This window comes from Schistocerca serialis, chromosome 8 (genome assembly GCF_023864345.2).
Source record: "Schistocerca serialis cubense isolate TAMUIC-IGC-003099 chromosome 8, iqSchSeri2.2, whole genome shotgun sequence".
Lineage (NCBI taxonomy): Eukaryota > Metazoa > Arthropoda > Insecta > Orthoptera > Acrididae > Schistocerca > Schistocerca serialis.
The window spans coordinates 161,871,929-161,884,915 of record NC_064645.1 but is presented as its reverse complement, the minus strand read 5'-3'; the positions used below and the strand labels follow the sequence as shown (position 1 = coordinate 161,884,915).

General features: G+C 41.2%; 1 protein-coding gene across 3 annotated transcripts in view; it reads right to left on the bottom strand.

Moving 5' to 3' along the window:
- LOC126416231 (serine palmitoyltransferase 2) overlaps nucleotides 1-12,987 on the bottom strand; it is a 475,563-nt gene that overhangs the window by 60,056 nt on the left and 402,520 nt on the right. For all 3 annotated transcript variants that reach the window (XR_007575420.1, XM_050083838.1, XM_050083837.1), the window contains one exon: nucleotides 7,582-7,800. Coding sequence is in view for 2 of the 3 variants with exons in the window: in XM_050083838.1 (XP_049939795.1) it covers nucleotides 7,582-7,800 (219 nt within the window). In the remaining variant the exon portion in view is untranslated. The remainder of the gene's footprint in view (nucleotides 1-7,581; nucleotides 7,801-12,987) is intronic.

Below are 12,987 nucleotides of genomic sequence, written 5' to 3'. Positions count from 1 at the left end.
TCGCAGCTGTCATATTTATCTTCATCAACATGGAAGTCCCTTTCATTGTGAGGCCTGAATGACATTTCATCCAAACCAACCTTTCTCTATCAATCCCTCTCCTCTCTCCGAAGAAGGCTCTAATAGCTGCGAAAATTGGAAAGTTAATTTGACTTCTATATGGACCTACCTGGAGTACTTGGAATTTTGCATCCTGAAGGAACATAATGGCCAGCCATTCTACCTTCTTAAAGTTGCACAAGTTTTTTTCATTGTCACACAAAGATAAGGGACATGAGCACTTTAACAAAATTACCACAGTAATCCACAGCTAATTAATTTGGTAACAAAAATTTCTAGAATGACACACTCGAAGCAAATAGATGGAGGAACAGAGGAGATTTTGGTGTATATGAGGCAAATGGAAATTGCAAGAGATGTTTGCTTGCAAATAAAAGTAAATAAATACATATGGATTGTGAAGGATTTTAGTGCATCTGTCAAGTACTGACGCAGAAAGCAAAAATATCAAGGGAGGTAACTTTCATAAAATTGTTTTCATACAAAAGTATGCACAAAACGTATTTTATACTAGCTCAGTGATTTTCGCTACAAAGAAATTTTCCAATAGCAACTTGAACTTCTTAAATTAGGGCAATTTCATCTCAAATCATACAGGTCAAGAGCGAATGTGTAACATCATTATTTCAAAATTATCTGTAGTAGAAAAAAAAAAAAAAAAAAAAAAAAAAAAAAAAAAAAATTAGAGAGAGAGAAACATTCCACGTGGGAAAAATATATCTAAAAACAAAGATGATGTGACTTACCAAACGAAAGTGCTGGCAGGTCGATAGACACACAAGCAAACACACAAAATTCAAGTTTTCGCAACAAACGGTTGCTTCATCAGGAAAGAGGGAAGGAGAGGGAAAGATGTGGGTTTTAAGGAAGAGGGTAAGGAGTCATTCCAATCCCGGGAGCGGAAAGACTTACCTTAGGGGGGAAAAAGGACAGGTACACACACACACACACACACACACACACACACACACACACACACATCCATCCGCACATACACAGACACAAGCAGACATTTGTAAAGGCAAAGAGTTTGGGCAGAGATGTCAGTCGAGGCACAAGTACAGAGGCAAGGATGTTGTTGAAAGACAGGTGAGGTATGAGTGGCGGCAAATTGAAATTAGAAATTAGCGGAGATTGAGGACTGGCGGATAACGAGAAGAGAGGATATACTGAAGGGCCAGTTCCCATCTCCGGAGTTCTGACAGGTTGGTGTTAGTGGGAAGTATCCAGATAACTCGGACGGTGTAACACTGTGCCAAGATCTGCTGGCCGTGCACCAAGGCATGTTTAACCACAGGGTGATCCTCATTACCAACAAACACGACAGTTTGTTGCTGGTCATTCCCACATAGAAAGCTTCAAAGTGTAGGCAGGTCAGTTGGTAAATCACGTGGGTGCTTTCACACGTGGCTCCGCCTTTGATCGTGTACACCTTCCGGGTTACAGGACTGGAGTAGGTGGTGGTGGGAGGGTGCATGGGGCAGGTTTTACACCGGGGGCGGTTACAAGGGTAGGAGCCAGAGGGTAGGGAAGGTGGTTTGGGGATTTCATAGGGACGAACTAAGAGGTTACGAAGGTTAGGTGGACGGCGGAAAGACACTCTTGGTGGAGTGGGGAGGATTTTGTGAAGGATGGATCTCATTTCAGGGCAGGATTTGAGGAAGTCGTATCCCTGCTGGAGAGCCACATTCAGAGTCTGATCCAGTCCCGGAAAGTATCCTGTCACAAGTGGGGCACTTTTGGGGTTCTTCTGTCGGAGGTCCTGGGTTTGAGGAGATGAGGAAGTGGCTCTGGTTATTTGCTTCTGTACCAGGTCGGGAGGGTAGTTGCGGGATGCGAAAGCTGTTTTCAGGTTGTTGGTGTAATGGTTCAGGGATTCCGGACTGGAGCAGATTCGTTTGCCACGAAGACCTAGGCTGTAGGGAAGGGACCGTTTGATGTGGAATGGGTGGCAGCTGTCATAATGGAGGTACTGTTGCTTGTTGGTGGATTTGATGTGGACGGACGTGTGAAGCTGGCCATTGGACAGGTGGAGGTCAACATCAAGGAAAGTGGCATGGGATTTGGAGTAGGACCAGGTGAATCTGATGGAACCAAAGGAGTTGAGGTTGGAGAGGAAATTCTGGAGTTCTTCTTCACTGTGAGTCCAGATCATGAAAATGTCATCAATAAATCTGTACCAAACTTTGGGTTGGCAGGCCTGGGTAACCAAGAAGGCTTCCTCTAAGCGACCCACGAATAGGTTGGCGTACGAGGGGGCCATCCTGGTACCCATGGCTGTTCCATTTAATTGTTGGTATGTCTGGCCTTCGAAAGTGAAGAAGTTGTGGGTCAGGATGAAGGTGGCTAAGGTAATGAGGAAAGAGGTTTTAGTCAGGGTGGCAGGTGATCGGCGTGAAAGGAAGTGCTCCATCGCAGCGAGGCCCTGGACGTGCGGAATATTTGTGTATAAGGAAGTGGCATCAATGGTTACAAGGATGGTTTTCGGGGGGTAACAGACTGGGTAATGATTCCCGGGGTTCGACGAAGTGGTTGGTGTCTTTGATGAAGGATGGGAGACTGCATGTAATGTGTTGAAGGTGTTGATCTACGTAGGCAGAGATACGTTCTGTGGGAGCTTGGTAACCAGCTACAATGGGACGGCCGGGATGATTGGGTTTGTGAATTTTAGGAAGAAGGTAGAACGTAGGGGTGCGGGGTGTTGGTTGGGTCAGGAGGTTGATGGAGTCAGGTGAAAGGTTTTGTAGGGGGCCTAAGGTTCTGAGGATTCCTTGAAGCTCCACCTGGATATCAGGAATGGGATTACCTTGGCACACTTTGTAAGTAGTGTTGTCTGAAAGCTGACGCAGTCCCTCAGCCACATACTCCCGACGATCAAGTACCACGGTCGTGGAACCCTTGTCCGCCGGAAGAATGACGATGGATCGGTCAGCCTTCAGATCACGGATAGCCTGAGCTTCAGCAGTGGTGATGTTGGGAGTAGGATTAAGGTTTTTTGAGAAGGATTGAGAGGCAAGGCTGGAAGTCAGAAATTCCTGGGAAGTTTGGAGAGGGTGATTTTGAGGAAGAGGAGGTGGGTCCCACTGTGACGGAGGACGGAACTGTTCCAGACAGGGTTCAATTTGGATAGTGTCTTGGGGAGTTGGATCATTAGCAGTAGGATTAGGATCTTTTTCTTCGTGGCAAAGTGATATTTCCAGCAGAGAGCACGGGTGTAGGACAGTAAATCTTTGACAAGGGCTGTTTGGTTGAATCTGGGAGTGGGGCTGAAGGTGAGGCCTTTGAATAGGACAGAGGTTTCGGATTGGGAGAGAGGTTTGGAGGAGAGGTTAACTACTGAATTAGGGTGTTGTGGTTCCAGATTGTGTTGATTGGAATTTTGAGGTTTTGGGGGGAGTGTAGCTGGAAGTGGGAGATTGAGTAGATGTGAGAGACTGGGTCTGTGTGCAATGAGAGGAGGTTGAGGTTTGCTGGAAAGGTTGTGAAGGGTGAGCGAGTTGCTTTTCCGGAGGTGGGAAACCAGGAGATTGAATAGTTTTTTGAGGTGGAGGGTGGCATGCTGTTCTAATTTGCGGTTGGCCTGTAGGAGGATGCTCTGAACAGCCGGTGTGGATGTGGGAGAGTAAAGACTGAGGACTTTTAATAAGGATAGGAGTTGACGGGTGTGTTCATTGGCTGAGTTGAGGTGTAGGTGAAGGATTACGTGGGTGACGGCAATGGATTGTTCAGTTTGGAACTGGTATAGGGACTGATGGAAAGAAGGGTTACAGCCAGAGATGGGAACTTTAAGTGTGAGGCCTTTGGGGGTAATGCCAAATGCCAGACAAGCTTGAGAAAATAAAATATGGGAGCGTAATCTGGCTAGGGCGAAGGCATATTTGCGGAGGGAATGTAAATAAAACTTAATGGGGTTGTTGTGGGGATGGTGTGAGGGTGACATGGTATTAGAGGGTGGAAAGTGCAACATGAGGCTGAAATGAAAATGAAAATAAAAATATATGGGTAGAGATAAAGGTGAACTGGAAAGCAACTGGAGATCTGGTGTGAAAAAAGGTGAAAAAGTGTTGGTTATATCTGGGCTTGTTGATCCTGTGGTGAACTTGGGTTGGTAGACAACGATGCGCACAAAGGTTAGGTGGTTGTGTTGCTGCCAAAACACGTTAAAAGGTGGAGCAATTCGGGAAAATTTCGAAAAAACTGCGTGCAAATGTATTAAAAGGAGTGGTTTTGTGGTGGCAGATTGTGAAAATGAGGCTAACAATTGTCTGACGAAGAAATAATGACGTTAAAACCTGTGGGAAGCGGCTGAAAAAGATCAGTGATGTGGGAAAAACGGAAATGGGGGAAAAAGGCGAAAGTTATTAGAACTAGCCGAAAAGGCTGTTTAATAGCTGAAAGGAACTGTTTGTGAACTGGAAACCGTGGATTTTATAGCAGCGGTAGTGTTGAAAGCGGAAAAAAATTTTTTGGTTATGGTTTAGAAGTGGGTTACGTATTATTGAGTATATATAGGCGGGATAAAATTGTATGGTAGATTCGGTAAAGAGGAAGAGGTGAATACAAAGTGAAACTACTTGCAAAAACAGAAAGAGAAAATAAGATGACAGGAAAGATTTTGAAATGCAACAGTGACAATAACAAACGTAATTGTTGGGTTCAAATCAAATCAGCAACAAACTGTCCATTCGCATGAATGGACACAGGCAGACAGTGCTTGTTGGTAATGAGGATCACCCTGTGGCTCAACATGCCTTGGTGCACGGCCAGCACATCTTGGCACAGTGTTACACCGTCCGGGTTATCTGGATACTTCCCACTAACACCAACCTGTCAGAACTCCGGAGATGGGAACTTGCCCTTCAGTATATCCTCTCTTCTCGTTATCCGCCAGGCCTCAATCTCCGCTAATTTCTAATTTCAATTTGCCGCCGCTCATACCTCACCTGTCTTTCAACAACATCTTTGCCTCTGTACTTCCGCCTCGACTGACATCTCTGCCCAAACTCTTTGCCTTTACAAATGTCTGCTTGTGTCTGTGTAAGTGTGGATGGATATGCGTGTGTGTGCGCGAGTGTATACCTGTCCTTTTCTTCCCCTAAGGTAAGTATTTCCGATCCCGGGATTGGAATGACTCCTTACCCTCTCCCTTAAAACCCACATCCTTTCGTCTCTCCCTCTCCTTCCCTCTTTCCTGGTGAAGCAACTGTCTGTTGTGAAAGCTTGAATTTTGTGTGTATGTTTGTGTTTGTTTGTGTGTCTATCGACCTGCCAGCACTGCCGTTTGGCAAGTCACATCATCTTTGTTTTAGATACATTTTTCCCACGTTTCCGCAAGAAACCTCTCAAAAACTAAAATATTTTGGTTTTCCAGTGAATTTTTTTAAAAACTTATAGAACTATCTAAATGAGGGTCTTTGTGAAAGTGTCATAAAAAAGGAAAAATTTTAAACAATAAAAAAACTAGAAGCGACAGCACATGTCTGGTGTTTTATCCATTTTGGTTATAAGGAGTAGAATTTTGAGAGACCAAATTTTAAATTTGGGTTCTCCTTTTCTTAAGAAGATATGTTTCTTGCTTCTCTTACTGATCTTGTCATATGTCTCGGTATCTTTTTAACTTTTTCACCACAACATCAGCCTGATTACGACTTTTCTGGCTGCAGTCTAAGTCCTCACTTACGGAATAGTCCAGAGCAATATTAAGCATATCATCTCGCAATGGATGCCCGCAGTAGGAATCTGGGTGTGTCAATTTTCCATTCTTTATTTTCGAGCTTTTGAAATTAAATATTGTGAGGAAGTTTATAGGTATTTCTGTATCTGCTTCTTGGAGTAGCTACCTGGTCTCAGTGTCCGTAAATGTACTTTCTCAGTATGGGTGGCTGCCGAGGCAGCAATGTTTAGGTTTTGAAAACATACATCACACTGGGTGCACATGTCTCTATCTTCAAGTTCTGCACCAGGTGCATCTACATTATACACTTCACAAAGTTCTGAAGATGTTGCTTGTTTCAGGTTGTTCTACTTTTCTTTGTACATACCATTTTCTTCTTGTCCTTCTTATCTTGGCTGTGTGTTTAGGGGGATGTATTAGGGATCACAACAGAAGTGCTACCATCATTCAGGTGGGTTATCACTAAATTTCTTGTATAAGTGAGTATAGCAATTCCTGCACAATGCATGTGATGGTAACACAGTTACTTGAGGACAAAGACATTTCTACAATGCCTCTGACACATTCCCAACAATTGTGAAGTGTTTTTCACTTTTCTTAAACACCACCTTCTTGTGTCTTTTTTCACAGTCCAGAAACCTCACTCTTTCATTACTGTATTTCCTCACTGACACTGTACCAAACAAAAAGTTCAAATCAAACATAGCACCCTTTGCAGAATAATGCATGTGCAAGTTCTCACTTATTTGTTGTAAACAGAAAAAAAGCTGGAAACAGTGTTGCTACATACATATTTTACACTAGAAATTCAATGATGCGAAATACGCAGAATGTTGAAAAATTTCTAACATTTTATTCAGAAAAATACTGCCCACTTTGATTACAGTAACTACTAACATATTAAACAAACAATATGGAAATGAAGTCCCATGCTTCTTGACAGAGCATAGGGGAATGATGCAGGGGACCCGCACCGCGATACTCAGCAAGGTCCTAATGGAGGTGGTTTATTTATGTTGAAAGGAAGCCTATATGTGAGTGAGTGAGTGAGAGAGAACTAAATTTGAACACATAATGAGGGAGCTTTAAAGCAAAGGCATTCATGGTGATGAATTGACATGTCTTCTATGATTTGAGATAAAATTGCCCATTATGACTTAGGAAACTACTAAATAAGAAGTAGAACTATTTACGTTATACAAAAGAAATTCCAGGACATAATAATGACACTATTATATAGTTGCTACTCACTGTATAGCAGAGATGATGAGTTGCAGATAGGCACAACAAAACGACTGTAAAACAAAGCTTTCAACCAAACAGGCCTTTGTCAGAAAACACACACACACACACACACACACACACACACACACACACACACACACACAAGAGCACAGTCTCTGCTTGCCAAGGCCAGACTAGTCACATTTAAAATTTAAATTTATTTGAGACAAGGTAATGACAGTATAAAGGCTACAGTACACAACCATATTCTCAAATGAGTACGGTCATTTGATTAAAATATAAAGCATTAAAAAGCATCCTGATGCCAAAGGCGCTTGGATACTTCCAAGTACAAAGTTGTGGATAATTAGAAACCCACTACTAGTTCCATTGTGATGGATTGCAGTTCCAAGTTTACATACACACTTCACTGAATATTTCATATTTCTGTATCACCTAATACTTGGTATTGTAAAACCAACAAAAACTGCTGAACTGGGCAGTTAACCTGACTCTCAGACAGAGGAGTTGCACAGAAATTAAAATCTCAAAATTACATAATATAATGCCAGATATACTGCAAGACTCTATCTTAACAAAAGACAGGGAATCGTTTTACGTACTGTTGTGTCTGAAGACTCTGATGGTGGCACCAGAAAGACGTAAACCCAAAATAAGAGATGCATGGTTTTTCTCATCACTGAGCACCAAACATCCTTTTGATACAATACTGGGTAAATTAAGAGCATTAGTTGCAAAGCCCATCCCAAAAACAATGGCATCTTCTACTCTGAGAAACCTGGCTGTTGTCTGCTCCAGTTCCACGAGCAATGGTGTTGTACCTGTAACAGATGGTGATCATTAATAAACACAAAATCAACAGAGTACCTTTGAGAAAATAATTTTCAGCACACTTTCTACAGTCTTACTACGAAAATAGGTGAATGTGCCAGATGTAACACAATGGTTCTAATATTTTGAGTATTTACAATGATTAATCAATATAGTACTTTTTTTCTTAGACATTATGAAAAATTTGTAGAGATTTACAAGGCAGGTCAAGTCTTGTTACCTAAAATGGCCAAGACTAAATTAAGATGAAGGTAGTGAATTGACAATACTTGGTATTAAACTATGTTGTAGCAACAAGAAAGAGTTCTATCTAATTCAAAGTACAAGCTGTGATCAAAAGTAGATACTCATTATCACCAGTACTGAGGTGTAAACTAGCTCGCATCCATAGCAGAATACTACACATGCACCCTGAGAAACGCTAAATGATCTAGAATGAATAGGCAGCCAGACCAGATACGAGATTTCCTAGCTAGAAACATGCAAAGCAAAAAGCTTTAAAAAAATGGATTTTCAGGACCAACTGATTAAAAGACTCGGCCCTTCAATCCGAGTATGCCATTTAAACATGGAAGCCGAGCTAAAAGCAAGTACCTATCTAAACTCCTTGTAGATAATGACATTGACAAAGTTCTAATCCAGGAAACCCATGCTCCAACTGAGGAAGGCCTGCGTGAAAGAGGTAGGATCCATGGCTAAAATCTTATGGGTGCTACACATCACAGTATGTATGGTGTTCCCACCTATGTGAGGATCAATGTCGAGCATGCTCGTCTCATTTCCACAAATACAGAAAACAACATCCATTATGTCTCTACACAAGTAGAGGAGACCTTTAGAAATAATATTTACAAGCCACCAAATGTGCTGTGGCCACTGGATATTCTGCCAATTACTGACCACCCACTGATTTATGCTGGAGGTTTTAATAGTCACCATGGTCACTGTAAGTATGCACGCGACGGCGAGTTTGGTATTGCGCTCAGTGATTGGGCTGAAAACGAAAATCTGAACCTGGTTTATGATGCCAAGGATTTAGGAACGTTCAGATTAGCCACTTGGCGAAGAGATTACAACATGGATCTCTGCTTTGTGTCCCAGGACTGCAGAGGGCACCCAGTGCCTATATCCAGAGAAGTCATATCTAATTTCCCACACAGCCAGCACAGGCTAGTAATCCTCAATATGGGGTTCTGTGTCCCAATAGAAATCTATCCCATAACCCAGATGGGACTTCCACAGGGCTGAGTGGTGGAGTTTGGCTGACCACCTACATAAATACATCTGTTTTATTCCACCAAAACGTAAAAACTACGCTCAATTCGTCTGAGCTGTTCTTACTGCTGGTAAGAAGTTTATCCCTCATTGGTACAGAAAGGAATACATTGTGAACAACTTTATTAACTGTACAGCAAAACTGGCAACAGTGATATTGCAGACGAGCTCCTCCAAAGTCTTGACGCTGCTAGAAGAGTAAAAGGTGTGAGATGGTAGAAAATGTAAAATTCAGACATTCACGTAGAAACGCATGGAGACTTCAGCGTAAGCTTGGTAGAGTCTCCAATAAATCGGGGGGCAGAAACCATGTATTTCAGATAGCCACATCGCTAGCCTTATAGCTGAAATACCAGATCATCCCATGACAAACAACATACTTCCAAGTAAAACAAGAACTCACATCTCTAAAAGCTCAGAGCCCAAACAAATCCAATTTCTCTTCACCATTTACACTGACTGAACTAGGTGAGGCCTTGAAAAAAAATTAAACATGATAAAGCACCTTGTCTGGATAATATACACCCAGAATTTCTGATCAACATGGGTAATGGTGGGAAAAAATGGCTGGTCCATTTCTCCAACATCCTAGATAGTAGATCACTGCCAAACGATCTAAAGAGAACAAAAATAGTGGCAATTTTGAAACCAGGTATACCAGATGACCACCCTCAAAAGTTTCAGACCAATTTCCATTTTAAGCTGTATTTATAAACTCTTGGAGCAGCTCCTCTACACTAGAATTAGTGGCTTCATTCTCGAATATATCTCAGCTGAGCAAGGGAGTTTCAGGCCACAGAGAAGTTACGGCGACCAGGTACTGACCCTAACAACTTTCATAGAGGCTGGGTTCCAAAAAAACGTGAAGACATCTATCATGTTCATAGACCTAACCACGGCATATGATACAGTCTGGTGAGAAGGGATAGTATACAAATTACTAAAAACAATCTGATGCCAAAAAACTGTAACCCTCATCAACACCATGATAAACAATAGAAATTTCCATGTTTACTTGGGAGAAAATGTGAGCAAGGAGAGGAAATTAAGTAATGATCTACCACAGGGCTCCGTCTTAGCCCCTCTATTATTCAACTTAATCTTCGATCTCCCCAATACCAGGTCAACAAAATTCTATTATGCAGACAATATCGCTCTTGTCCATATAACCCAGGACCTTGGACAAGCGGAGACAATTCTCCCAGATGATATAGCCATTATGAGCGCCTATTTTAGAAAGTGGCGACTTAAACAAAGTACAAGTAAACCTGAAGTATGTGAATTCCATCTGACAAACAAACAAATTAATGCGAAGCTCAGAGTGAAACTTAATGGAAACTCCCTTTGCCATACCAAGTACCCTAAGTGCTTTGGTGTCACCCTTGACTGCTCCCTTTCACATAAAAAACATCTTGAATATACTGCTGCCAAGATAAGTCGTAACAATATTATTCAAAAATTGTGTGAAATGACATGGGGAGCTTCAGCAGATACCTTGTGCAAATCCTCCATTGCGCTGGTCTTCTCATCAGCTGAGAAGTGTATGGCTAAACAGCTGCCACACCAACTTTATCAGTGTCCAGTTGAACCACACTAAGCAGTTAATAAATGGGGCAATCTGACCAACACCGATTTATTGGATTCCTCTGATGAGCAACATCGATCCATCTGCAATCTGCAGAAGCGAGGCCTTGCTTAAGAAATACCACAAGCTAAAGGAGAACCTGGAATCACCCAAACACGAAGACATACCACGTTTACGACGAAATAGACTCGGTTCAATAACCCCACCATTTCGACAAGCAAAACAGCTAGATGCCAGTGATACCACGATGAAAGGCCTGTGGGACCAGAGCTGTCTACTTATTGAAAATTCTGAACAGCTTGAGTGGTTCTGAAAGTATAACTATGATACTGCTGGCACAAAACTCAACAGGAAACTGTGGGTCAAATTTAACAGTGCTCATCCTGGGCATGGTTGATGTGCAGATGCTCTTTACAAATGGCGTGCAACACAGTCTCCAGTTTGTGACTGTGGGGTTCCGAACCAGACTATCAGTCACATTAGGAATGAATACCCCCTGTGTTCCTACCAGAGGAGTTTGAATGACCTCATGAAAGCTGATGATATGGTTCTTATATGGATTAGGAACCTAGATATTGACATTTAGTTAGCTTTATATGTAGTTTTGTATGTTCATATTCCTGTTATATATATATTATTTCTAATGCCATATACCTGTAATTTTAAACTGCATGTGAGCCATAAAAATAAATAATAATAAAATCACCAGTTCTATGACCTTCCAGGATTATCAAAACTGTGAAACACATGTACTGTATATCAAAAGTAAAATAGTAAAGAAGCAACAGAAAATGAGATCTGGAGCAGTGATAGTAGTACAAATAGTTAGGTAAATGACACTGTTACCAGATAATAGTTGTGACAGAAATGATGACATACTGAAATCAATGACCACCATATTCAATGATTATTTTCTCACAATGTAAATAAATATTGCACGTGCCAACAAAGAACTAAATACAGTTGTATTAGCTTTAATCAAGCAGACTTTGTTTGCACATCCAACCAGTTTAAAACTACAATTACTAACAAAATTAGCGAATATTATGACAACAGTAAAAATGGATACAGTAATTTTTTGGCTACAGTACTGTTTCTAATGTAATAAACTGATATGCTCACTCTGGATCTTTCTTCATTAACTACTTTTCAGACCACCTTTCATAAAAGACCTGTTACAGGAAAAAGATAATTTGATCTAAAATATAAATAAAAGAGAAAGAAAGAAAGAGAGAGAGAAGAAGAAGAAGCGTCCTAGCAGAGCTTAACAACAAAAATCTTTTTTACTGGCACGTTCCATGACCTTGCCACAGCTTTTGACTTTGTGAGTCATAAAATTTTACTCTGAAAAGTAAAATGTTGCATTAAAGGCATCCAACTAGCATGGAGCCAGTCTTCTTTCATAATAAAAAGCTTAAACGTGCACTCACTAGTTGCATTTCTGAACTGAACTAAACTCAGAAACGAATAATCATAAAATATGCAGTCTCACAACGATTAATACTGGGATTATTCCCATTCTTAACAAACATAAGCCACTTCTTGATGACCTGTACAGACTGTTCAAAAACTGTCACACTTACTGATTATCCAGGCTTTCTAATTAATGGCCCGCATGATAGCTCAATAGGTCTACAATTGGGTCACAGTAAGGGCCTATCACACAGATTCACTCTCCCCACAATATCAAAAAAGCGGAAATAACCTAATGGACTGTTTGCCGATGATGCTGTAGTCTACAGGAAAGTAGTATCATACAAAAGTTGTGAACAAATCAACGAGGATTTGCAGAAAATAAATGTGTGTTGTAATGACTGGCAGTTATCTCTCAATATTAGTAAGTGTAACCTACTGTGTATAACAAGGCGAAAATCCCCATTAATGTACGAGTAAAAAATAAATGTTCAGTCTTTGGAAGCAATAACGTCCGTCAAGTATCTGGGTGTGACTATTCGAAATGATCTCAAATGGAATGATCAGTTTACACAAGTAACGGGTAAGGCGAACTCTAGATTGCGGTTTATTGGTAGAATCCTGAAGCGATGCTGTCGTTCAACAAAGGAAATAGCTTACAATAAGTTAGTTTGTCCAGTCTTGGAGTATTGTTCGTCTCTATGGGACCCTTACCAGTTGGGTCTGATTCAACAGATTGAGAAGATCCAAAGAAGAGCGGCAAGATTCGTGACTGGTACATTTAGCCATCTCGAGAGCATTACAAATCTCACAGAAAGTTTGAAGTGGGACACACTTGCAGATAGATGGCGTGCTAAACAGAAGGGGCTGCTCACTAAATTCCGAAATTAAATCTTCACCGAGG